This window comes from Squalius cephalus (genome assembly GCF_949319135.1).
Source record: "Squalius cephalus genome assembly, chromosome: 18".
NCBI lineage: Eukaryota > Metazoa > Chordata > Actinopteri > Cypriniformes > Leuciscidae > Squalius > Squalius cephalus.
The window spans coordinates 9,248,693-9,274,385 of NC_137139.1; the positions used below are offsets into that span (position 1 = coordinate 9,248,693).

Genomic DNA, 25,693 nt, shown 5'->3' on the forward strand with positions numbered 1-25,693 from the left:
TAATTGGCTTTTCATCATCAACTGTCACTTTAGCAAAAGGCCCTGTGCAGTCGCAGACTGCCCATTTTCTGTTATCCGAGAGTGACGCAAGGTGACGCGAGGCCAAGATGGCGACGGCCGACTCCGCCCACTTTAGGCTTCAAAAATGCTCTTCAGAAACCTACGGGTGACGTCACGGACACTACGTCCATATTTTTTTACAGTCTATGGTTAGAAACGGTGTACGCACAGAACAGAGGGCAGCTTCTTGTTAACGCTTTAAAGCATAAACATTCACAAACCACTGTTAATTTAACATGAAAGCAAGCATAGGCTACTGCGTGCATGGTTTGGCATGACAGAAATACTGCAAAGTGCGCTCCCTTAATAATTCCTAAAAAGCTGATATCTCAGTTCATCGCGATCTCACAAAGCTCCGTTATTATCAATGAAGCTGACTGTACAATAAATCATTCATAATGTCAACACAACCAAAACAGCTCTGAACGACCGCCCACTTCCATGAAGCACTGCGAATGAATTTCCACAGAATTTCAAATGACATATTTGTATGCATAATATGCATATTTTGCAGTAAACATAAAATATATTGATTTTACATATATAATCAACATTTTTAAATAAATTATTTTATATTTCTCTATCGTTTTTAATTCAGTTGCCATTCGCAATGTTTCATGTTTTGCATTGTAGTTATTTTTCTCATTAAAGCCATTAAAGGGATAGTTCAATTTGAAATTAAATTTTGGTATGTTTTAGCTTACCTCAAGGGCATCCAAGATGTAGGTGTCTTTGTTTCCGCAGTAGTTTCAATTTTTATATTTTTAGGTCAAACCGTTCTTGTCTGTCAGTCGTATAATGCAGGTCTATGGTCACTATCTGAAAGAGCATGCACAGAGAAGTCCAAATTAAACAATTCCCCATCGTAAGTACACATTGATGGCCTAAGACACGAAACGAGCGGTTTGTGTGAGAAAACGAACAGTATTTATATCGTTTTTACCTCTTGTACACAACCACATCCAAGTGATCTGAGGGCACGAGCGGATTTTTTACGGCAGATCGCAAACAAATATGTGCATTACCGCCACCTATCTCAGAAATGGACCATTGACACTTTCCTATACTTCTTTAATCTATCAACCGACATAAATTCCCCTTATTTACCCGCAGAGAGGCTTAATAGAATTTCATCCGGCGCTGCGGAAAAATGACCATTTCCCCCCCATGACAGGAAAAAAAAAACTCATTTAATTCCGGCGCTTGCGCAGCGCGCACACGTCACACACCAGGAAGCGCGCGCGCCCTCAGATCACTTGGACGTGTTTTTTTTTTTCCTGTCATGGGGGCTGAGAGTGGACGGAGGAGCTGAACACGCAGCGCCAGATGAAATTCTATTAAGCCTCTATGTGGGTAAATAAGGGGAATTTATGTCAGTTGATCGGTTAAAGAAGTATAGGAAAGTGTCAATGGTCCATTTCTGAGATAGGTGACGGTAATGCACATATTTGTTTGCGATCCGCCATAAAAAAAAAAAACAAGAAGAAGAAAGCGCCGGAAGTGCGCGCGCCCTCAGATCACTTGGATGTGGTTGTGTACAAGAGGTAAAAACGATATAAATACTGTTCGTTTTCTCACACAAACCGCTTGTTTCGTGTCTTAGGCCATCAATGTGTACTTACAATGGGGAATTGTTTAATTTGGACTTCTCTGTGCATGCTCTTTCAGATAGTGACCATAGACCTGCATTATACGACTGACAGACAAGAACGGTTTGACCTAAAAATATCAAAATTGAAACTACTGCGGAAACAAAGGCACCTACATCTTGGATCCCCTTGAGGTAAGCTAAAACATACCAAAATTTTATTTCAAAGTGAACTATCCCTTTAAGTACACAATCTTGTATTTTTTTATCAAAGTTTGTATTGTGATTTAACCTGTATCTGGTTGATTTTATTCATAACTTACAATTATTAATGAAAGAAATTGTTGTTGTATTTGCCTTAATATGTTGGTGGTTTGTGTGTGTCTCTGCAGCTACAGAAATGCTCAAAATCAACCAGGTCCATTAATGCGGCGTGTGAGTGTCTACGGTAATGCGTCTCTGATCATGCCTGCTTTTGCAAGCCCGTTAAACACTCAGTTGTCAGTCAGCACTCTCAAAGCGCTCTGGCCTCCCAACCCTGAGATGCGGGTGGTCTTCTTTAGCTCCAGCTACCTCAAGAAATTGGACCATTTTTGGAAAGGGTGTGGCCTGAATGGGAGACGCCTCTCCACAGGTTTTATGCTGATTAATGTTGCACTAGAGCTGTGTGATCATGTGCACGTTTATGGATTCTGGCCGTTTGACATCAATCTGGAAAAGCAGATTGTTCCACATCACTATTTTGACAACATAGGACCCAAAATTGGTATTCACTCCATGCCAGAGGAATTTCTCCGCTTGCTACAGCTCCACAGCCAGGGGGCGCTAACACTGCACCTGCAGCCCTGCTCATAATCTGCATGGTTTGCATATAGACTGAACTGTGCTTTGTCTCTCATCGTTAGTTTTAATTATAAAAACTAATTCTTTCTATAAAATTTACAAGGGGTAAATGAGCTGTGCATGGGCACTTTATTGGCTTGATGTGTACTTGACCTGTTGTGGTTGATTTTAAACAAGAATGTTAACCTTTGGTGTTTAATGATTCTGCTTTTTAATTTTTGAATAAAAAAAAATTACAAGGATGTAAATCTGGATGTGACTTACTGCTCTTATATCAGCTTTTTAATTTTTGAATAAAATAAAAAGAAGTCTAAGATTTGAAGTACTTTTGTACCTATTTACTACAAAATTCTTCAACTACACCATTAGCATGCATATGAAATATTACATTTTTATATATATATAAAAAAAACATTAATGATGATCAAAATTAAATATGAGTTGTTTCTGGATATTGATATAGGTGTTAGATGCATAATTTTGCCATCGGCTGGTTAGAATTTTTGCAGATAATATAGTTTAAGCCAGAAAGTGTAATTACCATATACTTCCAGCAGAGGCCCCATAGTGATCCATTTATTTTTCTGGATGTGACTTACTGCTCTTATATCAGCTTTTGTGATGAATTTATATATTTAAACATTTCAAAATATATTAAATCAGTATTTTTTATCAAAGTTTAGAATTTTTGTTGTTGTTTGAGGTCTTTTGAAGTGTCTTGTTATTACAATAATGCCAAATAAATTTGCAATACTGCCACTTAAGTTGCCACTAAAAGAAAAGACTTGATTGCAATAACATATTATTCATTTCAATAATCCAAATGTATAAAATGATTATCATGTTCAAGAAAGTGTAACCAACTTTTAGCATCAAGATCTTGGTCTTCAGATGATCATAGGAAGACCAAGATCTGATCATTGTTCTTGCCTAATAATTGAACCAGATCTGTATATTTTAAGTTCTGTGAGGGGGCATACTCACACAGACAAACAGATGGACAGGCACATGGGTCTAATTATAATACAATTAAAACATTAGATCTCTTAGAAATGTAATGTGCTTCACTAATACATCTATACAAAGTGAGTGCAAAACATTTAAATGCTATTTAAAAGGGTAAAACTTTACAATATTATTTATACAAATATGTGCAGTGTATGCTGAAGAATGTGTGTCCTGTCATCCCTGTTACTGTCATTAATTTCATTAAATATATACAAATTATATTTGAAATGGCCTTCAAAATTGTAATCTTATCTATAGTATCTTTGACAAAGCCCTTTAAAGGGGACATATCATGCTAAATCCACTTTTTTAGCCCTCAAATGCATTTTGTTGTATATTTGGAGTGTTTAGAAGTACAGAAAAGTTGAAATTGTTCTCTTCAGGTGCTTCGTTGATATCTTTATATTCTGTTTTGGCCTTATTTTTCAACCTGTTCCGATTTTTCTGTTATCTATGACGTTTTGTGAACTATTACGTCACAGTATTTGCAGCGGAACTGCCAAATAAGGACATTGACTTCCAGCCCAACACTTCGAGCAATCCGCCATTTTTATTTCTCGCTGCAATTTTGTAGTCCAAGCTAAAAGATGCAGAAGTTACGAGAGGGTAAGTTAAAATGTTCGGTTGTTGGATGTAGTAACACACGCTTCATTACACCGTCTCATACTGTACGTTTAATATGCACTGTCCCTGTAATAAAAATAAATAAATAAGAATATTTCAAGACACTGCTTTCATTTGACAAAACCTGTCAGAAAACTACAAACACAAAAATAAACTGTAGGATGTAAGAAGGATTTGTGATTTTTGGATTAGTGAAATATCATAGAAACTGTTTAACATTTTATGTGTCCTCCCTAAAAAGGCCAATAAACGGTCCAGATGATGTTACTCTTTAAATCTAATGATGTGCACAGGTTTTTGTGAGGGTTAACTTTAGGTGTAAGGTTGGACATCATTCACCTGAAATAAAGCCTATACAATTTATATAATCTTAAATATAGTTCATAAGGTCTGCACGTGTGTGTCTAAGGATTTTTGGGGGTTTTATGTGCATTTTGGTTTTTCATAATCATTGTCAGAGAGAAAGCCTTTTGGGCATCAGTCTGACATATAGCACAGCAATGCTTTGAGAAACCCGAGTTTAAAATCTTCATTTGATCTAGTTTATCCTCCCATTACACCCTGTCTCTCTTCCACTTTTCGGTCCAATAAAGGCAAAAATTATAATAAAAGACTATCTTCATCATCTTTAACCAATTACAGATAATTTGGCAAATAAACTTTAAGTAAGTGTTGAAGACATAGAAATGAATAGAATGTGAGTCAGTATTAAATGGTCAAAGGTAAATGTGCAATAAAAGAATACTGTTTGTCCGGTGTCATTTCAGTGTTTAATTTTGTTTAATGTCAGAGTCTGTTGACATTAACTTTTCTATAAAACATCCGTAATGTAGAACATGAACTCTTGTTTTATGAAAACCATGAACTGAAGGATGAATTATATTTTTATTATTATCAGGTGAAGGTGAGATCCACTTTTTTAGTGATCTAATAAATGCATGGCATTGCCTTCTTGACTTCTGACAGAAAAAAAAACAAACAATTTGGATCATTCATTATATTTGAACAAATATTTGAACAACTGAAAGAAAATCAAGCTGTGTCGGAACAATAAGTTGACTAGGACCCCAACCAAATTTGAACATTATTTGTCATGTTCAATGTCTCACAAAATTATTGTTTTTAGTATCAAAAAGCTTAATTTACAGAGCTTTCATTGGAGGAGAAAGTTAATTAAAAGTACAAAAAAGTCTGATTCACAAAATAAGAATGTGTTCATTTTTAAATCAGGTTAACTGCTTTCAGTTGCAGTTGTTCCCTTTAATGAGAAGGAAAGTTCCAGCAGCGACTCCCAGCAGTCCCAGAGTCAGACTCACTCCACAGAACACAGCTGGACCAACACTGGGGAGGGCAACGTCCACTTCTGAAATACACAAGCACATGATGATGCATATGCCACAGAATGTAAAAACATATTTCATGTTTACTGTAAAGTGACATTTTTAGAATTTTACACTTTCTTCCTAATTTTTCCTAGATATGACCAATGAACTGTATTAATAACACTATGTTTATGATTAATGCCTACATATGTAATGTAAGTCCACTGAAGGCAAGCTTGTAGAGAACCCAAGTGCAGTTTATTTACAAAACGTGATCAAACATAAAACAAAGGCATGGCATGAAACTCAAAACAAAACATGAACATCGACTTAATTAACAATTAATCAATGACAACATGACACATTCATATGAGGAACACTTGGCAGGATCACATGACAGACATGAAACAAAACCAAAACGTGACAACATAATATTTTCAATCAACTTCTCAAGAAGTTAGTTTTTTAGGATATGTCATGTTTGCCCTAAATTGTTTAAGATGATGTCTGTTATAATATATTAGTTGATCTAAAGCAAAGAATTTGGGAACAATTAGAACCGTACATCCACTGAATCTACATGAAGCAGTGCCTCACCCCATGTTTTGGTTTGAGGTTGGCCTGGAATGGATTTGTGGTTCACAGTGCAGCTGTAAATGTCTCCCTCTTTTGGCGTGAACTTCAGAGTAGAAAAAATGTTGAAGGTGCCGTCATTTTTTCTGCGGTACTGGCTTAGACTCATGCCTTCTGTCAAAATCAGATTGTTTTTAGTCCATGACACATTGACAGGTGGAGGGAAGAATCCAGTCACGTGACAGATGAGGTTGTTCTCAACATCCTGCACCACGTCATCTTTTGAATAGATGGAAGTATCTGGGATGTCTGTGAACATACAGAAATAGACGCTGGTTTTGGAACCTCAGTGGACATTTTATCTTGGACCACAACTTGATTATATTTGTAATTTCAGCAGCTAATTTCTTTGCACATCTCCAAAAATGTAAACATCAGATTATTATAGATCTATTATATATCCATAATGTAAAAAAAAAAAATAATTATATACAATGTTTGTCTTACCTAGTTGTTCGTCCGAGGGTTTGTAAACTTTAATGTCTGCGTCTAAGTTATGTTTGCAGAGCTCTATTAGACCAACACCAGCATCATAAGCTTCAGAATAGCTGATAGGATCTGCAAAGTCAGGTGCTGTCGGTACTCCTCTTTTTCTAATGAAGTCTAGATGGTACATTTCCTCTCCATCAGATCCAAAACTCTGTGAATCCAGATATCATATTTAATGGTGAAGCAATCAAATTTGTGACACATGTTAAATATTTAGGAATAATCATAGACCAACACCTGTCTTTTAAAAAGCAAGTAAAAAGGGTTATAAATAATGTTAAATTCAATTTGAATAATTTTAAAAACATCAGGCACCAGCTCTCTGAATCAGCTGCACTTCTTTTAGTACATACTCTGATTCTCCCTCACTTGTCGTATTGTATAACAACTTGGTCACAAGCAGATGCAACTACACTTAAGCCCGTGTACTCCCTTCATAAACAAATCATGAAAGTGTTAGATAAAAAACCAAGGGACTACCATCACTGTACTATTTTGAAAAGGTTAAATTTTTTAAGTTTTTATAATTTTGTATTTTATGCTGATGTGTGCCTGATGTATAAAATTATTCATAATCTTGCTCCACCCCCTCTTCAGGGATGCGTGACCCATAACGGAAGTGCAGGTAGGACTAGAGCATCGGCCAGGGGAGATTTGGTACCGCAGTACAGAAAATCAGCCTTTGGGCAAAAAGCTTTTTCAGTTAGAGTAGTGGGGTTGTGGAATTCCTTACCTACAAACATTCGAAGCCTCAATAGCTTCTCAATTTTTAAAAATAAGCTTAAGTACGGGCTACTATCACAACAGATCTGCAACCACTAATGACTGCGTGACTGTACATTATTTGTTTTAAATTTTATATTCCTGGACCTGTAGTCTATGTATTGTGATGTTTTATGTGGTGTAGCCTATATGTAATGTATGTTATTTTATTTGTTTACCTGCCCAGGGACAGCAGATGTAAACTAGCTATTAGCTAATTCTGGTGCAATTACTTTTAATTGTGCATTGTCCCTGTAAAAATAAACAATAAAATGAAAAATAAACAATAAATCCATACAAAACTTCTTTCGCTGTTTCAGAACATCCAAAAAATCCAAAATCCCTGTACACATCTGAAACAGATCAAGTGTGATGATATTAGCCAGAGTGGATTAACAGTATGGATGAATAAAAAAGGATGAACTTTATCTAATGTGCAATGAGTACAGTGATAGTATTTAAAGAAAAAACGATTTAAAACAACATAGTAATTGATTCTCAACCCTAAAAAAGTGGTATTCAATAGATATTATATTATATTGAAGGATCTAGCAACCTTTGTGAATAGTTTCAAGAGAGATGTATACATTTGTGTTGTTTTCTTTTTTTATATCCAACTATTTAATTATTCCATTTAATTATATAATCATTTATAATACATTTTTAATCCAATGTCCATGTTTTACTAATTTCACTGATTCATTAATTTATCAGTCATTTTATATTTTTTCCATTACTGTTTAATCTTATGTTGTGTACTGTGTTGTCTTAACAAACAAGTTAGAGATAAGAGAATGTCTCAATTTCAATGTTTTAATGCCACATGATGTTGTGAAGCATTTTTCATTGCTTTGGTATACAAACACTTGAATTTATGCTGGTCAGACAATGTTTGACTGACCATTGAAACAGACAACTAAAACTAGTTAGTCTTCTGCTTTCTTCTCTTCCCCATGGCTTCATGCCTCTTAGGCTGATAGAAGGCTGTTGTTTAGATATCAGACAAAATAAAGTTAAGCTAATTTTGGGTATCAGACAATACTCTGCTGACAGGTTTTGGGTACCAGTTTAAACATATTTTGGGAATTTAATTTTCCTCATGATCATACTTGCTTATCTACTTTAACTTAATAAATCATAATTTTAATAGACAGTTTTCTGACTTACCTTGAGTCTCAGTTCTCACAATAACAGTGAGCATAAGCAGGACACCATACATCTCCGTTGTTCATTCAGAAGTGAGTAGAGCAAATGCCATATCAAACAGTCCTGGAGTGAATAACAGGTAGAGCTGCTGATACCTGGTCATGTAGAAGCCTCCCAATCACAGCATCCAATCAGAAACTGAGCCCTACTCTGACATCACTGTATCTAGTTAAAATGATGCTCTATTTCAGTCTTAAGAAGTAGGTTTATTTACTATATTGTATTCTACTTTGCATTTTGATATCTGTATTTCATAAATCTATGAATAATATTTATGCATGTACTTTGAGGGTGGATGGAGACAGCCTTCGCTCCAGCCCTTGCTGCAAGAAGGAAAGCACGGACCCTATCGAACATCTTCGGGGGTCTTCTCGGCGAGAAGAAAACCACTCGACGAACAGGTTCCACTTCAAGGCGTACACACGTCTCGTGGACGACGCCCATGCAGAAGTGATGGTGTTAAGTACCTCTGGGGGTAAGTCACCTAGAACCTCTGTGTCCCTTCCAATGACCAGACATGAAGTCTCCAGAGGTCCGGAAGTGGGTGCCATATGGTGCCCCGTCTCTGAGTCAGAAGAACTCAGGAGCATGAGTTCTGGGAACCAGGTCCAGGTGGGCCAATAGGGAGCCATCAGAAGGACCTGCTCCTCGTACTCCCTGACATTGCACAGAGTCTGCAAGAGGGAAACGCATATTTGCGGAGGCCCTGGGGCCAGCTGTGTGCCAGTGTGTCCGTGCTGAGTGTTCCCTCGGTCAGGGAGTAAAACAGCTGGCAGTGGGAGGTCTCTGAGGAGGCAAACAGCTCTAACTGAGCCTCCCCGAACTCTCTCTAGATCAGCTGAAATGCCATTTTCCCGGAAGCACAGCTCGTAATAGCTCGTAAGCCACACAGTTGAGCACACCGGGGACATACATGGCTCGAAGCGACTCCAGATGCTTCTGAATCCAGAGGAGGAGATTGCTGGCGAGTTGCGATATGTGACAGGAGTGTAGACCACCTTGTCGGTTGATGTACACAACGGTCGCAGTGTTGTCCATAAGGACCAGCACGTCCCTGCCCTGTAGCTGCCTTTTCAAGCGGCTCAGAGCGAGACATACTAGCAACTCGAGGCAGTTGATGTGCCAATGCAGTTGGCGGCCCGTCCACACCCCTGACACGGCATGCCCGTTGTACGTGGCACCCCAGCCGGTGGCGGAGGCATCTGTGAATACCACAGTGTGCCTGGACACCTGTTCCAAGGGGACTCGCAGGGACGAGGGGTCTGACCATGGGCTGAAGGTCTGGCGGCACGCCGGTGTGATGCCGCGCCTATCTCGGGACTCAGCTGTGAAGCCAGTGCTGAAGCGTTCTCATATGAAGCACACCGAGCGGGGTTACCGCTGCTGCCGCTGCCATATGCCCCAGGAGCCTCTGAAAGAATTTCAGTGGGACCGCCGTCCTGCCTTTGAACGTGTTCAAGCAGTTCAGCACCGACTGAGCGCGTTACTCTGTGAGACGCGCTGTCTGTGCGACCGAATCCAACTCCATACCGAGAAAAGAGATCCTCTGCACGGGGGCGAGTTTGCTTTTTTCCCAGTTGACCTGAAGGCCCAGCTGGCTGAGGTGCCTGAGTACGAGGTCCCTGTGTTTGCATAACTGATCTCGAGAGTGTGTTAGTATGAGCCAGTCGTCGAGACACCCTGTTCTCTCATGGGAACAAGAGCCCTCTCCGTGATTTTCGTGAAGACACGGGGAGACAGGGACAGCCCGAAGGGCAGGACCTTGTACTGATATGCTCGACCCTCAAACACAAAGCGCAGAAATGGCCTGTGTCGAGGAAGAATCGAGAAAGTATGCGTCCTTCAGGTCGATCGCTGCAAACCAATCTCGGGGTACAGATGCATTCGAAAATGCGTTTTTGCGTGAGCATTTTGAACGGTAGTTTGTGGAGACTCCGATTCAAAACTCGCAGGTCCAAGATCGGTCGTAACCCACCGCCTTTCTTGGGTACAATGAAGTAGGGACTGTAGTACCCTAGGGACTGTAGTGGATGGCCCGAAACTTGGGGGGACGCCAGGTGAACTGAATCGCATAGCAGAGCCTGATGGTCCGAATGAGCAAGCGAGACGGACTGGGGAGCGCTAACCAGGCTCGCAGAGACCGTACAAGCGGGATCAAAGGGACCGTAGGCGTACCCAGAGTGGGGCAGTGTGGTGGAACACAGGGATGCGGCTCGGGAGGCTCTCTCTGGGAGGTGGCCCATAGCGGGGTCTAACTGTGCTGTGCAACACTTATCTGGTTCCACGGGGCAGGAGGTGGCTTGGTTGCATTCTCGAACCACACACTGCTGCCCACTGGCGATGGAGAGGTGGATGAGAGTGGTGAGGATTCTCTCCCCCCACTGCTCTCCAGGCCCTCTTCGGACCCAGAGATGAAAGAAACTGCTCTTTTATTTAAAAAATGTGGGTACTGCTGGTTTTAAGGCCAGAGGCGAACACAAATAAAAGGGAACAGAAGATTTTCCACTCGGCCCTCTTCCGGTGCGGTCACCATCTCCTGGAGAGCAGTCCTATCCATCTCTGGGTCCCTGTCCTAGGGCCGCTTACCCCTGGCTATGCCGCCCTTCTTGGCAGGGACCTGGACGGACAGAGCGGCCTGCCTGAGACTGGCTCCACGATGGCTTTTAGGTGGAGGCTGCTGCTGCGGCACGGGAGCAGGGGCAGACGCAGGAGGACGCCCCCGGCGACAAGCAGACTGAGGGGCTGCGGGCGGTGGGGTGGAGGCAGCAGCTGACCGCCATGGCAGGATGTGCATAATGGCCTGTGTCTGCTTTTGTACAGCCGAGAACTGCTTGGCGAAGTTCTCGACCATGTTGCGAAGAGGCCGGTCTGGGACACGAGGGAGTTAAGGAACCAGAGCTTGTCGGTCTCCCTCATGTCGGCCAGAGATGGCGTTCCTGGACCACCAGGGTGGACATAGCAAGACCCACCGACCGCGCGGTGACCTTCGTCGCACGAAGCGGAAGGTCCGTCGCGGTACGAAGTTCCTGGAGAACTTGGGGATCATGACCACCCTCATGCAGGACCTTCAGTGCCTTGGCCTGATGGACCTGCAGCAACGCCATGGCGTGCATGGCAGAGGCAGCTTCCCCACAGGCCTTGTAAGCCTTGCCGGATAGGTCCAACAAGTACCTACAGGCCCGAGAAGGAAGACACAGTTCTCCGCGCCAAGTGGAGTTAGGTCACAGCTGCATGCAACGCCCAGCTCCACTGGCGGGATACACGTGTATTCCTTAGCTGCCCCGCCATCAAGGGTGGTGAGGGAGGAGGAGCCACCGAGACGGTTTCTGGCAGTAAAAGGTGCCGTCCACGTCCCAGTGAGCTCCTCATGCACTTCCAGGAAGAAAGGCACTAGGGTGGGTTGCTGAGAGCCAGCGCACGCCACCCCGAGATACCAATCGTCCAGTAACACGAGCCCGATCCTGTCAGTGGCCGGGAAAGCATGGCCAGCATCTCCGGGTCCGACTCGGGTACCACTGACACACCCGAAGGAGGCAGTGGCGACGAGTCGTCATCCGTAGAGAAGTCTGACCCACCCTCCAAAGCAGCAATCGACATCTGATTGTTGCGGGGAGCACCAAAGGAAATGACTAGTACAACCTCAAGGGTGGTCCAGCATGTTCCGTTGGTGGCTCAACTGGCTGCAGAGCGTGAGAGGGATGAGGGTTCCTAGCACGCTCACCGTGATCCTCAGGTCTCCAGTGTCACTGCCCGAAGTAACCCTCTGGGAGGTTTGGATCGAGGCAGAGGCACGGGGACTCCGCCCCTTTGCAGGAACGAGAGTCTCGACCGCAGCTCCGCGATGGTCATCTTCCCACAATGGTTACATGACTCTATGTAAGCTGCCTCAGCTTGTTCGAGGCCCAGACACACAAGGCAGCGATCGTGACCATCCCGTGAACCCAGGTAACTACCGCATCCAGAAACACATAGATAGAAAGTCATCTTTAAAAAGATGCATTCTATCTTTTAGGGACTGCTCTCACTGGTGCTGAAGCACGCAGGGGAACGGCCACCGCGAACACAGACAGAAATGTGCACCTGGTCTATGCGCTGTCTCTCTCTCACTGGTTGTTCTTACCAGCTGTAAAAACAGCTTTTGAGCGCTCTCACCGGCGCACCTTACCAGCTGTTAAAACAGCCTTTTTGTTTGCTCAAAGAAAACAAGGAAACAGAAAGGGAGAGAGAGAGAAAAAGACCGCTCGCTCTGCTGTGTTGTGACGCCCGCATGGGGATGGAATGGTCCAGAAAGGCTTGTAATTTTCACACTCTTGGTAGAAATGCATCGAAGTGTTTGGCTCCGAAGCAAAAAGCTGAAGTGCAATCGCACCTTCTGCTCATTATATACCCACGCTGCGAGGCTGAACAGCTGATTGCACGCCAATGTGCATTGGCTTGTTTATTTTCACTCGAAGTAGAATGGCCTCTCTAGCGAGATTCCTATTCGTCGGTCACGACGTAGGTCTGAAGTGACCGACTGATAGGGAACAAATGCAGAGAGAACACAGTTGCACAGTTAATTCTGATGTTTTCATCAGCTTCAAATTCAGACATGTGGAATTCTTTTACTTGCTCCATTATCATGTCTATTGTTATTTCAATTCCAGTTGTCACATGAAACCGAGTTGCATTGGCCAGGTCTGAATTATTGCTGTTGTTTCAGTGCAGTGTGTGACACCTAAAGCTGCTCTTGCAGTTGAGCCTTCACAGTCTGCTGTGTCATGAGCATTAGAGACCCTAGTTCTGCTGGGGAAATTTTCTGGATTAATCAGAGATTTTATCACTCATAGTGTCATGAGTTCCAATGGGTGATGCCCATGGCTTTATTTCAAGTTGCTCTCATTACAGACAGAACTGTGGGCAGAAATTGGTTTACCTGTTTCGGTGTTGCCTGCTTAGCATTTGCTGTTTTATGGTGTCGTTCACACATTTAGTTAGTGCAGATCTCTTGTGACCTGCAAAAGGCTGTGGTACTTCTGCCTGACGTTTAGCATTTCACACCCTCCTTGTAAATGTACTTCCCTGATCAGATTCAATTTTAGTTGGTGCACCCCAGTCAAGGATGATTTGGTTTGCTATTACCTGTGCAACACTTATAGTCATGTTTTTGTAAAGGCAAAAAATAAAAGGACATCCTTTCCCCTTTTGGCACTGGGTAGCAGGCTAATGAAGTCGAATTGTAAGGATTAATGTCACACTTCTCCAATTAATGTCCTGCTTAGCGATTATAACATAATGTATATTATAATTTGAGTTATAATACAATTATATCATATTAAAAAGGATATAAATGATACAGTATTATTTCTGGTCTTTGAATAGTCTCTGGAACAACTTAGTTGTCAAGGTGTTCGTTTTGCAAAAGACGATTATTTTAATTTGGCCCTGCAGTCACAGCCGTACTGGCCAGTGCATTGTATGTACAACAACGGTTAGGCTGAATGCCAATGAGGAACTCTGTTGTTGTTAACAGCCAATGAACTGCATGCACATGTTAAACGCATGGTCAAGTCTCTGCTTGTTCTCATGTCAATACATTTGAATATGAAAAGGTGTTTTGGCTCAGGGCTGATGAGATGCACATTTTCTGTTTCTCTTTTTTCTTTGTTAGATTTCAAATGCCTTTTCGTTTCATTTAGTCTCTTTAAAGACTATATGAAGGCAAAGTGGCAATTTGCAATAATTTGCAAGATGTGATGGATTTAATTTGTAAAGCATCTTCATAGTTAATGCATTTGTGAATCACATACAGATGCGTGCCATATTAAAGGTTGCATCCGAAGGCGAGCGGGAGTAGCCTACCAAATATATATATATATATATATATATATATATATATATATATATATACATTTATTATATATTTACATTTATTATATATATATATATATATATATATATATATATATATATATTTATTTAAATACACTGTATTTATTTAAGAGGTATATTTCACTGTATTTATGTATTGTTTTGTGTTTTATGCTTCAACTGCGTTAAAACAAAGCACGTGCAAACATGCCTGAATAAGATCACCATGATCAAGAGAATAAACTCCATAAAAATCACATCTTCGTAAGGTAGCCTATAACTAAACATTTGAACAGCTTTATGTGTAATTGTGTATTTTGTATTTGTAGCCTATCATAACATGACAGTACACCCAATACTTGTGTACTCCAGCAATTAAGGACGCAACTTCTGAATTGGGATGCAGCAAACCAGTTTAATTTACCTGGCCACGGTCTTGACAAAGCCGGAGATACATCACCCGGCGGCGCCGGGGATGAAACATCCCCACCATCTCCTCCAATAAAACATAAAATAAAAAAAATAAAATGACGAAATTTTGCTCCATTTTTATTTTTAATAAATGCCGCGTAGGATGGCAGCTCTCCTATCGCAGCGTTGCTAGGCGACAGCATAATTGGGAACACCTGGTGGCATTTACAATCCTACTAGGGCTAGACTCGGAGCATCCTTCGAATGCTGGGAAGGCTGGGTAGGCTGGGTCCTTCAACGGCTGGGAAGGCTGGGTAGGCTGGGTCCTTCGAAGGATGTGTCCTTCAAAGGAGTGGGACGCAGCCTTCACTTTGGGACACAACTACACACACACACACACACACACACACAGCCCCTCCTCTCCGTGCACACCGCGTCTCCATGAGAATGAGTGTTCGTTCGACGTTTAAAGCAAGTTTGCGAAAGGTTGGTATCTCTATCTCGTGAACACCTTTACACAATCACACATTAAAAAGTGGTATAAAAATATTTTAAATTCTGAATATAATTTTGTCAGTGTGTTGATGTCGACCCGACAAGCGATTGCGCCTTCTTTAGAAAGTTAACTAGTCGTAAGTTTGAGGTAAAATGCACTTTTTGGTTGTGGTTGTCGATGTCAAAACACTATATAAGCTGTGATTCAGATATTAAATAATGTTATTATGGCATTTTTTTACTTTAACTGAATGTTTGCTGCTTCAATCCAGATGAGTAGGCCTAATGACTGTAGGCTATAGGGTAAATTTAGTAGGCCTATAGTGTGAAAATTGTACAGCTGTGGTATTTGTATAGGGTGTGAATTCTGTATAGAAAATGTGTAGATTTTTGGTACGGCGAGTGGATTTTGTAAGGGGTAAAGGAATTTCAATGGGGTGTGAATTTTTTTCTAAAATTGTATGATGTTTTGTTGAGTTATTATTACACAATACTTTTTCTGACCTTTTTGAATCTTGCCCCTGACAAATAACCCAAATTACAAAAAAGACTAAAACTAACACTAAAACTAATACGACAATTCACCATGACGTCACAATAGTAATAGACGTTCTTCCGGGTGGCAAAAGCCGAAGCGTTCCTATGACAACGCTAGTAAATTGGAAAGGAGGCCCACCGTCGACAGTAAAAATGTAATAAAAATAAAAAATTTAATTAAATATAATGCATTTTTTTATCATAATAACAACTGTGTTTAATGATATAAGTACAAAATATAATAAATATGTAATATAGTAGGCCTACACATAATTAGCAAAATACTCTCTATAGCTCTTTTTTCTAGCCAAAATAACGTGCTATATAGCCTATCATGGTCATTAAATGGCTTTCCTGAGGTAACTGTTATGTGACAATGGTTCTCCAGCTGTTATATAGACCTTTGCGCGGTTGAAAAACACTGATTGGCTGATATTATGTATGAGGAATATACATTTAGGTACTGTAAGTTGCGTGAGAAAATGGATGTGTAGTGAGAGCGTGTGAAAAGTGACAATTGTATGAGGCCACGTAGGATTTAAATCAAACTTCGCTTATCAATGCATACATGGATGATTCTTCAATTGGGGGCTATTTAGCCATCTTACATTTTGATTAATGAAATTTGGTTGAATTTTGTTAGAATTATGTCAAGATAATGTTTACATGCTTTGATGTAAAGATATAATAATGGCCACGACTGTACTTAAATATAATTTGAGTATTTTATATCTATTTGCCAACTGGCACTGCAAAACGTCATTCCCGTCACAACATCAAAAAGTCTCATAATGCAAAGAATGTATCAAGGAGATCATTTAAACTCATTTATCTTGCAAACATTGTTAACCTTCAACAATACGTATAAAAAACAAAATGTTTCCATTCAGCGAATTACATATATTTTCTTGTTCTTACCATCAAAATGTGTTTTTCTGTGTTCATCAAAGCACACTTTTGTTTAATTTCTGGAAAATTAATTTTAGATGTTTTTTCTTTGAATAAGTGGATGAGTATTTCATTAGGCTTTTCATGTAGCACCTCAAGATTGAACATAAAACAGTTTTAAAGGTATGTTTGCTGTAAATTAAGCAACGTGGCGGTAATGACATACTGTTCTGGTAATGACATAGTGTTTTGGTAATGACATAAATGAAAAGTGCATTGATACATAAAGCAAATTTAAAGGCTTAAATAATTACTTCTGGTGAGTGTTGTTGAAAGAAATGGACAGATTTGAGTTTATATGTATATAAATATGACACAACCATCAACTTGAACATGTTTATTTATCAGTAATTTGTTAGTCAGAAAAATATTAGACAACCTTAAAGGTATTGCTTAATTTAACAGACCTGTGTGTGTGTGTGTGTGTGTGTGTGTGTGTGTGTGTGTGTGTGTGTTTTACATCACTAGTGCAGTGTCCGTTCTCAGAGCATATAAGCCCGGCCTGCGTGAGGTGCGCCGCTTCCGCTCGCGCTGTTCTGTAGTTTACTAAAATTCTGAACGTGTCGCGTCTCGCATGTCCATCTATATTGCACCAAATGCGACACTGCACTCCTTTGTGAAGTCGATTGGATGAACGGTTCTCGAAATAATAAAAATGCAAACGGACATACCGACACATAGAGATTCCTGCCTTTATTAGAGAGAAGAATATGTTCAGCACCCTCTCTCCGAAGGTTCGAATATTCAATGTTCATTACTACCGAAGCTTCGAAGCTCAAAAAATGGTATTTGGACCAGCCCTTAAAAATCACACTATTATGCTTCTTTAACTTAATTTATAAACATATAATATGATATAGATAGTGACACAGAAAATGTCATTACCACCATCACTTGTCATTAATATCTCAAGTTGTGTGTTGGTAATGATGTGTTGCGGTAATGACATTTTCATTTTTTTTCAGGAAAAAAGATGCTAGGTCATGGATTTGCTAACATCACTCAACAGCTAGTACAAAAAGAACTTTAAATACACATAAATCATGTAAATATATATATATACAATTATCAAAATATTGCTGCCACAGCATTTATGGTAATGACGCTGAATAAGTCTACTCCATGATCAGAAGGAATTCATGATTAAATTACTTACTTTTTCAGACATCAAATATCACTGTTCTTTCATGGCTGACATGTGCTCCTCTGCTAGTCTTCATTTCCATGGTTACAGCATAAACAAGTCTTACCCTCAAAAATATCCTTGTTGTAATCGTAGACTGTCGCGGTAATGACAGTATTGTTGTGGACAATACTAAATTGTTAAAAATATTCACAAATTGCACAGACATGAACCCGAATTATGCATCAAGTGCCTTTTAAAGTTACTGTTTAAACATATTTTGTGATTTTTTTAATGAACTGATAACATTTTATCACATTTTCAGAGCAGATAAAGTTTAAAGTCTGGGTTGGGGACAAGGCCTGAGTAGCCAAATATTAGTGATGAAAACATTTTTAAAAATGGAAATCATACTGATTTTAGTGTATAACATTTTTTGGTGGTGCAATGAATCTTATTTGAAATAACTAAACTATTTATTTTATAATATAGTATTTTTAACATGAATGTATAACCTGGGGACATAAAAGTTCCCCTAATTGAAGAATCACCCACATAACACAGGTGCATACAATTATAAATTACTCGCATATATTTTTTAGATGTTCAAAATACATATATGAAATACTCGTGCACACTAATATGAAATCCATACCAATACATATTATGTTAGTAATGAATGCTTGTGAATAACTTGCATATAGGCTACATATAAACTTGACACACGCATACACCTATAAATACTTATAAACTTCCATGCATATACACCTATAAACACATGTCAAATTGAACACCCCTGACCACTCTGTGAGTTTCACGTCTTTGTAATCGAAAGTTTAATGCGTTTTAGGAAGGATTGTTCCAGTGCCCATAGGCTGCCATTGTGTAGGTGGGGGGGGAGAAGCGAAATAAACCTAAAATTCTCGGGACAGCAGCATGTGTCCACATTTTTATCTCAACCGTTCTATTTCATCAGAAACGATCTGTAAACAGGGCTTTAAGTGTAAAATACCGAACTTGTCCTTTAAGACGTGTTCTGGGAACAGTTAAAAGATCTTGGCCTGAAGACCTCAGAGACCGACAAGGAGTATGCATATTTAAAAGATCCTGGATGTAGGAGGGAGCTTGACCATGCAAGGCTCTGAAAGTAATAACCAAAATTTTAAAATGAACTCTAAAACCAACAGGAAGCCAATGAAGGGCCTTCAGCACAGGAGTAATGTGTGACCTCCTGCTGGTCCTAGTCAAAAGCCTAGCAGCTGCATTCTGTACAACTTGCAGTCGATCTAGAGAAGATTTATTCAAACAAGTGTACAGCACATTACAATAGTCTAATCGTGTAGAAATAAAGGCATGAACAAGCATCTCTATCTCTTTTCTGGAAACCATAGATCTAATCTTAGCAATGTTCCTGATGTGGCACAAGAGCGGTATTACAGGTAGAAAGAATTTCGACTACGCCACCCGGGGAATTTCGCCCCGGGAAATATGGACAACACTCAAGTTACTATTACTAGGTCACTCAGGTTCGATTCTCTAATAAAGGTAGGCAGAGACGTGGATATGAAAATATACAAAAAATTTATTTATACAAAGTTTAATTTAAAGCAGCAGGGTAATTACGTTAAAAAAAGGCAACCTGGAGCTATACTGACAAGGTTTTGAGTTACAAACACATTCAAGTAAACTAAAACACATTTGAATAAACACACACTCTTTCCATACTAATACACTGGTTACACAGACACAATAGAAAAAGACACAGACTAACAGGGCTGAGGCAAACCACGGGAGGAGGGATCACTAAACTTAATTTGCCAAAAGCACACTCACACACACAGCAAAGACTTCAAAAGTGTCACGGCAAACATTCGAAGAAAGCACCACCACCACAAGAGATCCTCCACCCGTGGAACCTCAGCACCTGAAACGAAAAATCACAAAAAAATAATTAATAACCAAACTTCAACATACCAACTGCACTAAAGCCCAGTTGGATGATGTTTAGGGTACGGTCATGAGCAGATAATATCACCATTAATAGACAATCACGAATAACATACAAAAGTGTAAACACCGACCATAAATAAATAACTCAATTCACGCAATGAGCTCACAAGCAGATAGTTTGGTGTTCCATATTTGACACCAAGTGTTAACCTCAAAAGTTCAATAAAAGAAACATTAAATCAACAAATAATAAATAAAACCAGACAGCAACGGTCCCCCTCATCAGTGGGGTGACGATCTTCTCACAGATGGCAACAAGTTTGTATTGCACACGGTAGCGACAGCAGAGCAGAAGAATACGATGGGCTCTTAATCCGGCAGCAAGGAATCGACAGGGCTGTAATAGCTTTTATAGCACCAGCAGGAAAAACAAGATCGCCCGGACGAGAGGGAAAATCCGGAAGCAGACAATGCATTCGCACAATGTGCTTGTCCTTACACAAGCGCGGATACTTAAAAACTCATGCAATCCGCTGTTCAGCTGGACACCAAAAGGCGAGCAGCCAGCAAGTACACCCACCACGACAAGCCGAGGGAAACCGGAGAAGAAAAACAGGCTACAGCCACTGTAAACAACAGAAGGAGGCGGAGTCGAACGTGACGCATCCCAGGCTACAGCCAACCAGCTCTTAAATAGGGTGGATTACCTGCTGATAGGTGCTCACTAATGTCAATCTCATTCATTCGGTTACACTGAGATGGAAAAAACAGGTGCGAACCACAGACTTAACATGACTGTTAAAACACATTGATCTGTCAAAAATGACACCCAGATTTCTCATGTCACTACGGTCAGAAGATGATAGACCCCCAAGGGCCTGCCTAATCTTAGGGGTGATGTTGTCTGGGGCAAAAATCATCACCTCTGTTTTATCCGTATTAAGTTGCAGAAAGTTCTCAGCCATCCATTTATTAATGGAGACTAAACAATTCAGCAAAAGGGACAGTTTGTCTAGTCTGTCTGGACTAAATGAAATAAATAACTGGATGTCATCCGCATAACAATGATAAGATACTGTTGTAAAACTACTTATAATCTGTCCAAGGGGAAGCATGTACAGACTGAACAGAAGGGGGCCAAGCACAGAACCTTGCGGCACACCACAAGACAAAGGAACAGAATCTGACATGAAAGATCCTGTGGACACAGAAAAACTCCTGTCAGAAAGATAGGAGGTAAACCAGTCCAAAGCAGATCCAGAAATGCCCACTAGAGAGTTAAGTCTATCAATCAGAATGCAGTGATCAACAGTATCAAACGCTGCACTAAGATCTAACAAGACCAGCACAGAACACTCTCCTGCATCAGCAGCCATCAAGATGTCATTTGAAACCCTAAGGAGGGCAGTTTCAGTTGAATGGTTTTTACGAAAGCCAGACTGGAAATTATCACAGATACTATTAGCCTCCAACACATAATTTAACTGCATTGCCACAACCTTTTCTAAGATTTTAGAAATAAAAGGCAATCTAGAAATAGGCCTATAGTTGTTAAAAGATGCTGCATCAAGATTACTCTTTTCCAAAAGTGGCTGAACAACAGCATGTTTAAAACACCTAGGGACCTGGCCCAGCCTAAGAGAAAGGTTTATAATTGAAACCAAACACGGGCCAATAGATGAAATGGATTTCATGAACAAAGATGTAGGCAAAATATCGACAGAGCTTTGGGAAGGCTTCATTGTACCCACTACCCTAATGACGTCCTCCAGGGCAATGGGGCAAAAGGAGTCCAGTAATGAGGGTCTTTGTTGAGTAACTATAAGGTGGTTTACTGATGGTACAGTGCCTGCCCTAACAGCTGTAACCTTGTCCACAAAATAAGACAAAAAATGATTGCAATCATCTTTCAAAAACACAGGAACAGAAGATGTAGCAGGAGAAACAATGTTATTAATAGTCTCAAACAAAGTTTTAGGATTCCTTCTGCTGGCAGATATCAGTTTTGAAAAATAAGAGACTCTAGCATCCTTGATCATCTCGTTAAGATCAATCAAGAGCTCTTTAAGATGCAGGCGATGGACTTGAAGCTGAGTCGTTTTCCATAGATGCTCCGTCTTCCGACAGACACGTCTAAAGCTGCGGATAGCGTCATTTATCCACGGAGATGTATTAACAACAGGAATTAGTCGAGTCTTAAGAGGAGCCACTCTATCCAGCAGCAGGGTGCAATGCTCATTAAAAGACTGTACAGAAACGTCAATGTCATCTGAGATAAAAACCGAGTACATTCGCTAAGTATTCACAAATGTGAAGTAATGAGTTTTTTTTTTAAATCTCTCACAGGACAGCAACACTACAAAACCATGGTATTTTACAATATGATGCATTGTTGTATAGTAAACTACTCAACAGTAAATTGTAAATTACTTTAAATATAACAACCTTCAACATATTCAGAATTAAAATGCAATATACACATAGCCAAGCAGTAATATGAATGCAACAACATATCTAAAAACCCTGACAAGGAGTTTTTTTATGCAGAATACATAACTGTACTTTTATTCTTCATATCTTAGGTAAATTAAATACAAGTATGCAATATAACACTTGTACATAAGTAAGGTTTTAAATATAACTACTTAGATTTCCCCAATGTGCCATTAATACTTACTAAAAGTAGTTTAATATCTTCCAACAATTACATTGTCACAACTCTAAACAATTTCTCTTTTGTTTGTTTCTCTAAATCAGACCAGACCCCTGTACTGCAGGATAAACCTGAATGTCCCAGTGCAGGACAGGTTTTTTAATGACCGTGACACACGACCTGATTTTCGGCTGAGCAGGGAGGCCCTGAGAGTGCTGCTGGACCTGTTGAGAAGTGAATGGCAACACGGGTGGGGTTCCACAATAGAGACCCTGGTATTTCTTTTCTGGCTGGCCTGTGGTACATCCTACAGGGTTGTCTCCAGAGCATTTGATATACCTCGTTCCACTGTCCACCGCATTGTCCACCGAGTCGCTGAAGAGGTGGTGGCCATCCGCCACCAGGTCATTCGGTTCCCCAACACCCCAGAAGACCTGGAGGCAGTTTGCCGTGGGTTTGCAGGGCTGGCCAGACACAGAGCTATCTTGAAAGCTGCAGGAGCAATCGACGGCTGCCATGTCCGCATCAAGCCTCCAAGGGCCGCTTCATTGACACCTACGTGGGCTGGCCCGGGTCAGTGCATAACGCACGGGTGCTCCGGTACAGCCCACTGTACAGGAGGTCAGTGTACCCTCCTCCAGGGCACTTCATCCTCGCAGACGGAGGGTACCCATGTCTCCAACACCCACTCCCCCTCATCACTCCCTACAAGAGGCCAGTACGAGGTGTGGGAGCCCAGCGCTTTAATCTTCATCATTCCAGGGCACGCTCCATTATAGAGCGTGCTTTTGGGATGATGAAGACCAGGTTCAGGGCCATCTTCCTGCAAGCGCTGGAGGTGCACCACACCTTTGTACCTCATGTAAGTTAAATGAAAAATACATTTGCAAAAAACATAATTAACTTCTTTCTTCCAGACCATATCATTTTTTGTTTTGTTTTTTCATTTCAGGTCTTCACAGCCTGTGCCATCCTCCACAACATCTGCCTTGGCGTTGGTGACATCATGGCCCCGGAGGATGAGCATGAGGAGGATGATGCGGAGGGTGAGGGGGAGCATGTTTTGGAGACGGTTAGTGGGGCTCCCTGGCGTGACCAGCTGTCTGCAGAGGTGTCTGCCCTGGAGGAGGTTCCCATTGACCATGATTATTTGTAACAGGCAAGTCAGAGAACTTTAAAGCTATAATGGCCAAAACCCAAAATTAATGTCCATATAATGTGTTTACATGTTGAAATTTTTGATGCTTTGATTTAAGGATGTGAGTTCATTTATTTTATTCTTCCCTCTTTTTGAAATGATCTCAGTGAGATGGCAGCCGTCGATTGAGTCAGCCCTGCAAACCTGCTGTTAGACAATGCAGTGGACAGTGGGAATTATGCAGTCAAACACTCTGGAGACAATCCTAGATGATGTCCCACCCACCGGCAGAGAGGCCTTACCAGGGTCTCTATTGTGGAGCCCACCCAGGTCCAGCAGCTCCAGCAGCTCCACCAGGGTCTCCCTGCTCAGCTGAAACCTCGTTTTATGTACTGTTCATTTAAATTGTTGTCAGATGATATACAAGTTATGTTGTAAATGGTTATTTATTATTTATAAAATGTTATTTATCTATATAATTATTTATTTTTTCCAAATGTTATTCCAAAATATTGTTTGTTTTCAAATTGCACCTGTCATTAAAAAAAAAAAGCAATGTCAAGAACTATTCCTTTTTATTTCATATCCCAACACAAGTTATTTAAAAAATAATGCACAGAAATGAAAAAAAAAAAAAAAAATGTTTATTATTCATTTTAAATAAACTGTACACAAGTTTGAAAAAATAAATAACACTTAATATAACTTAGATTACAAAAATAAACGGTTCACAACTTAAATTTGGTTTACCTTCCCCTGCAGCCTCATTTTCTCCAGAATTGCTCTAAAAAAGCAGAAAAGGGTACTTATGAAACATTATAACACAGGGGTGCAAATGAAATATTAACATTAGTGCATTGTTAACACTGAAAAATGACACCTCAGGACATGCATTGAAAATAGTTTAGAAATCGTATTTCTGGATACTCAAATGTGGTTAAAACCTTTGTAGACATAACTTGCATGACAACACTACAAAAACACATAAAAGTGAAACCCATTGCATCATCTATTGCTTTTCTTAATGTTATGGGTTTTCTAGGGTGAGTGATATTTATTATAATACACAAGTGAGACAGACTACTGCAAATTTTACAACTGTTGTCTTACCTCCAAGCCACGCTGGCGGAGTTTTTTGCCCCAGTCAATAGATGGTTATTTTCAGACCGCAATTTAATAAATTGAGCAGTCTGCTCCTTGCTCCCTGAAAATTATTAAAGTAATTAGCACAACTTTTGCGTCTAACCACCTAACAAATAAAGCCACCCAATGGTAACAAAGGAAAAGATGAAGTTTATAAGAAAGAAAAACGTGTGGCTTTTGACTGTGGTTTCGCTAGTTATTTAAGTAAATGAAAACATAATACTTGCATTTAAAAGTGAATTTTCCCTCCACCACCGAACTCGAGGACGCCATTTTTTCAAATGAAAATCCTGTCGTCACCGGCGCGCAATGACTTATGGGGTAGGATAGGGTAGGATCAAACTCGTAACATGAAAGATTATATAAAAAATTCACAGACAACATATGTTCACATTCATGGCACAATTCAAACGGGACCAGAAAATAATTATTTTCTCCCATTCACTTGCATTGACGATTTTTCAACCTAGAGGTCCAGCGGGGTTTTACGGATGGGGCGGGACTTACCAGCTCTATAGACAGTATAAGAAGTGGACAGAGCCATCTCATTGGAACTCAATTGAGACAAGTGAAGCCCATTTTTAGCGATTTCTTAGCACTTCCTTTCCTGACGCGCAGACTCAAACCGAGCTTGACGACGTAGATGTGACGTGAGCAACCCGTCTGTCTTCTAGTAGCTGTGCCAAGAGAAATCTGAATCATTCCCTTCTGAAACTTGCAGAGACGGAGAGTGTGAGTAGGAGGTGTCCATGATCTTGGAGCAGGAGCAACTTTTGCTAGGTATTCTGATTAATTATTTTGTCATTATGCCTCCACGTCCCCCCGATTGCCCACGAGCTTCTCCTCCTGTCCATACGGTAATCTCTCTACTGTGCGACAGAGAGTCGCGTAGTTATGACGCAATCGTTAG

At 40.4% G+C, this 25,693-nt stretch overlaps 1 protein-coding gene across 4 annotated transcripts; it reads right to left on the reverse strand.

Annotated features, from left to right (window-relative positions):
- Positions 1 to 4,876: 4,876 nt before the first annotated feature.
- Positions 4,877 to 8,609, reverse strand: LOC307145424 (HLA class II histocompatibility antigen, DP alpha 1 chain-like). 4 transcript variants are annotated; one of them, XM_079848540.1, is made up of 5 exons: positions 8,497 to 8,609; positions 7,509 to 7,581; positions 6,526 to 6,718; positions 6,043 to 6,327; positions 4,877 to 5,486 (listed from the first exon to the last, which is right to left on the reverse strand). In XM_079848540.1, exons 3-5 carry the CDS (start codon positions 6,692 to 6,694, stop codon positions 5,365 to 5,367), a joined length of 576 nt encoding a protein of 191 aa, XP_079704666.1. In that variant the 5' UTR covers positions 6,695 to 6,718; positions 7,509 to 7,581; positions 8,497 to 8,609; the 3' UTR covers positions 4,877 to 5,364. The 4 variants fall into 4 exon arrangements, with proteins under 4 accessions (XP_079704666.1, XP_079704668.1, XP_079704669.1 ...); XM_079848542.1 differs by lacking the exon at positions 7,509 to 7,581 and adding an exon at positions 7,628 to 7,682 and having other exon boundaries at positions 8,497 to 8,605; XM_079848543.1 differs by having other exon boundaries at positions 7,509 to 7,682; positions 8,497 to 8,566.
- Between the last annotated feature and the right edge of the window lie 17,084 nt (positions 8,610 to 25,693).

What these genes read in the sequence shown, in the direction of transcription:
- LOC307145424 (XM_079848540.1), bottom strand. Translation starts at nt 6,694, where the DNA reads ATGTACCATCTAGACTTCATTAGAAAAAGAGGAGTACCGACAGCACCT. An exon ending in ACCCTCGGACGAACAACTAG is followed by an intron (nt 6,328 to 6,525) that starts GTAAGACAAACA and finishes GTATGTTCACAG; the next exon opens with ACATCCCAGATACTTCCATC. An exon ending in ACCTCAAACCAAAACATGGG is followed by an intron (nt 5,487 to 6,042) that starts GTGAGGCACTGC and finishes TGTGTATTTCAG; the next exon opens with AAGTGGACGTTGCCCTCCCC.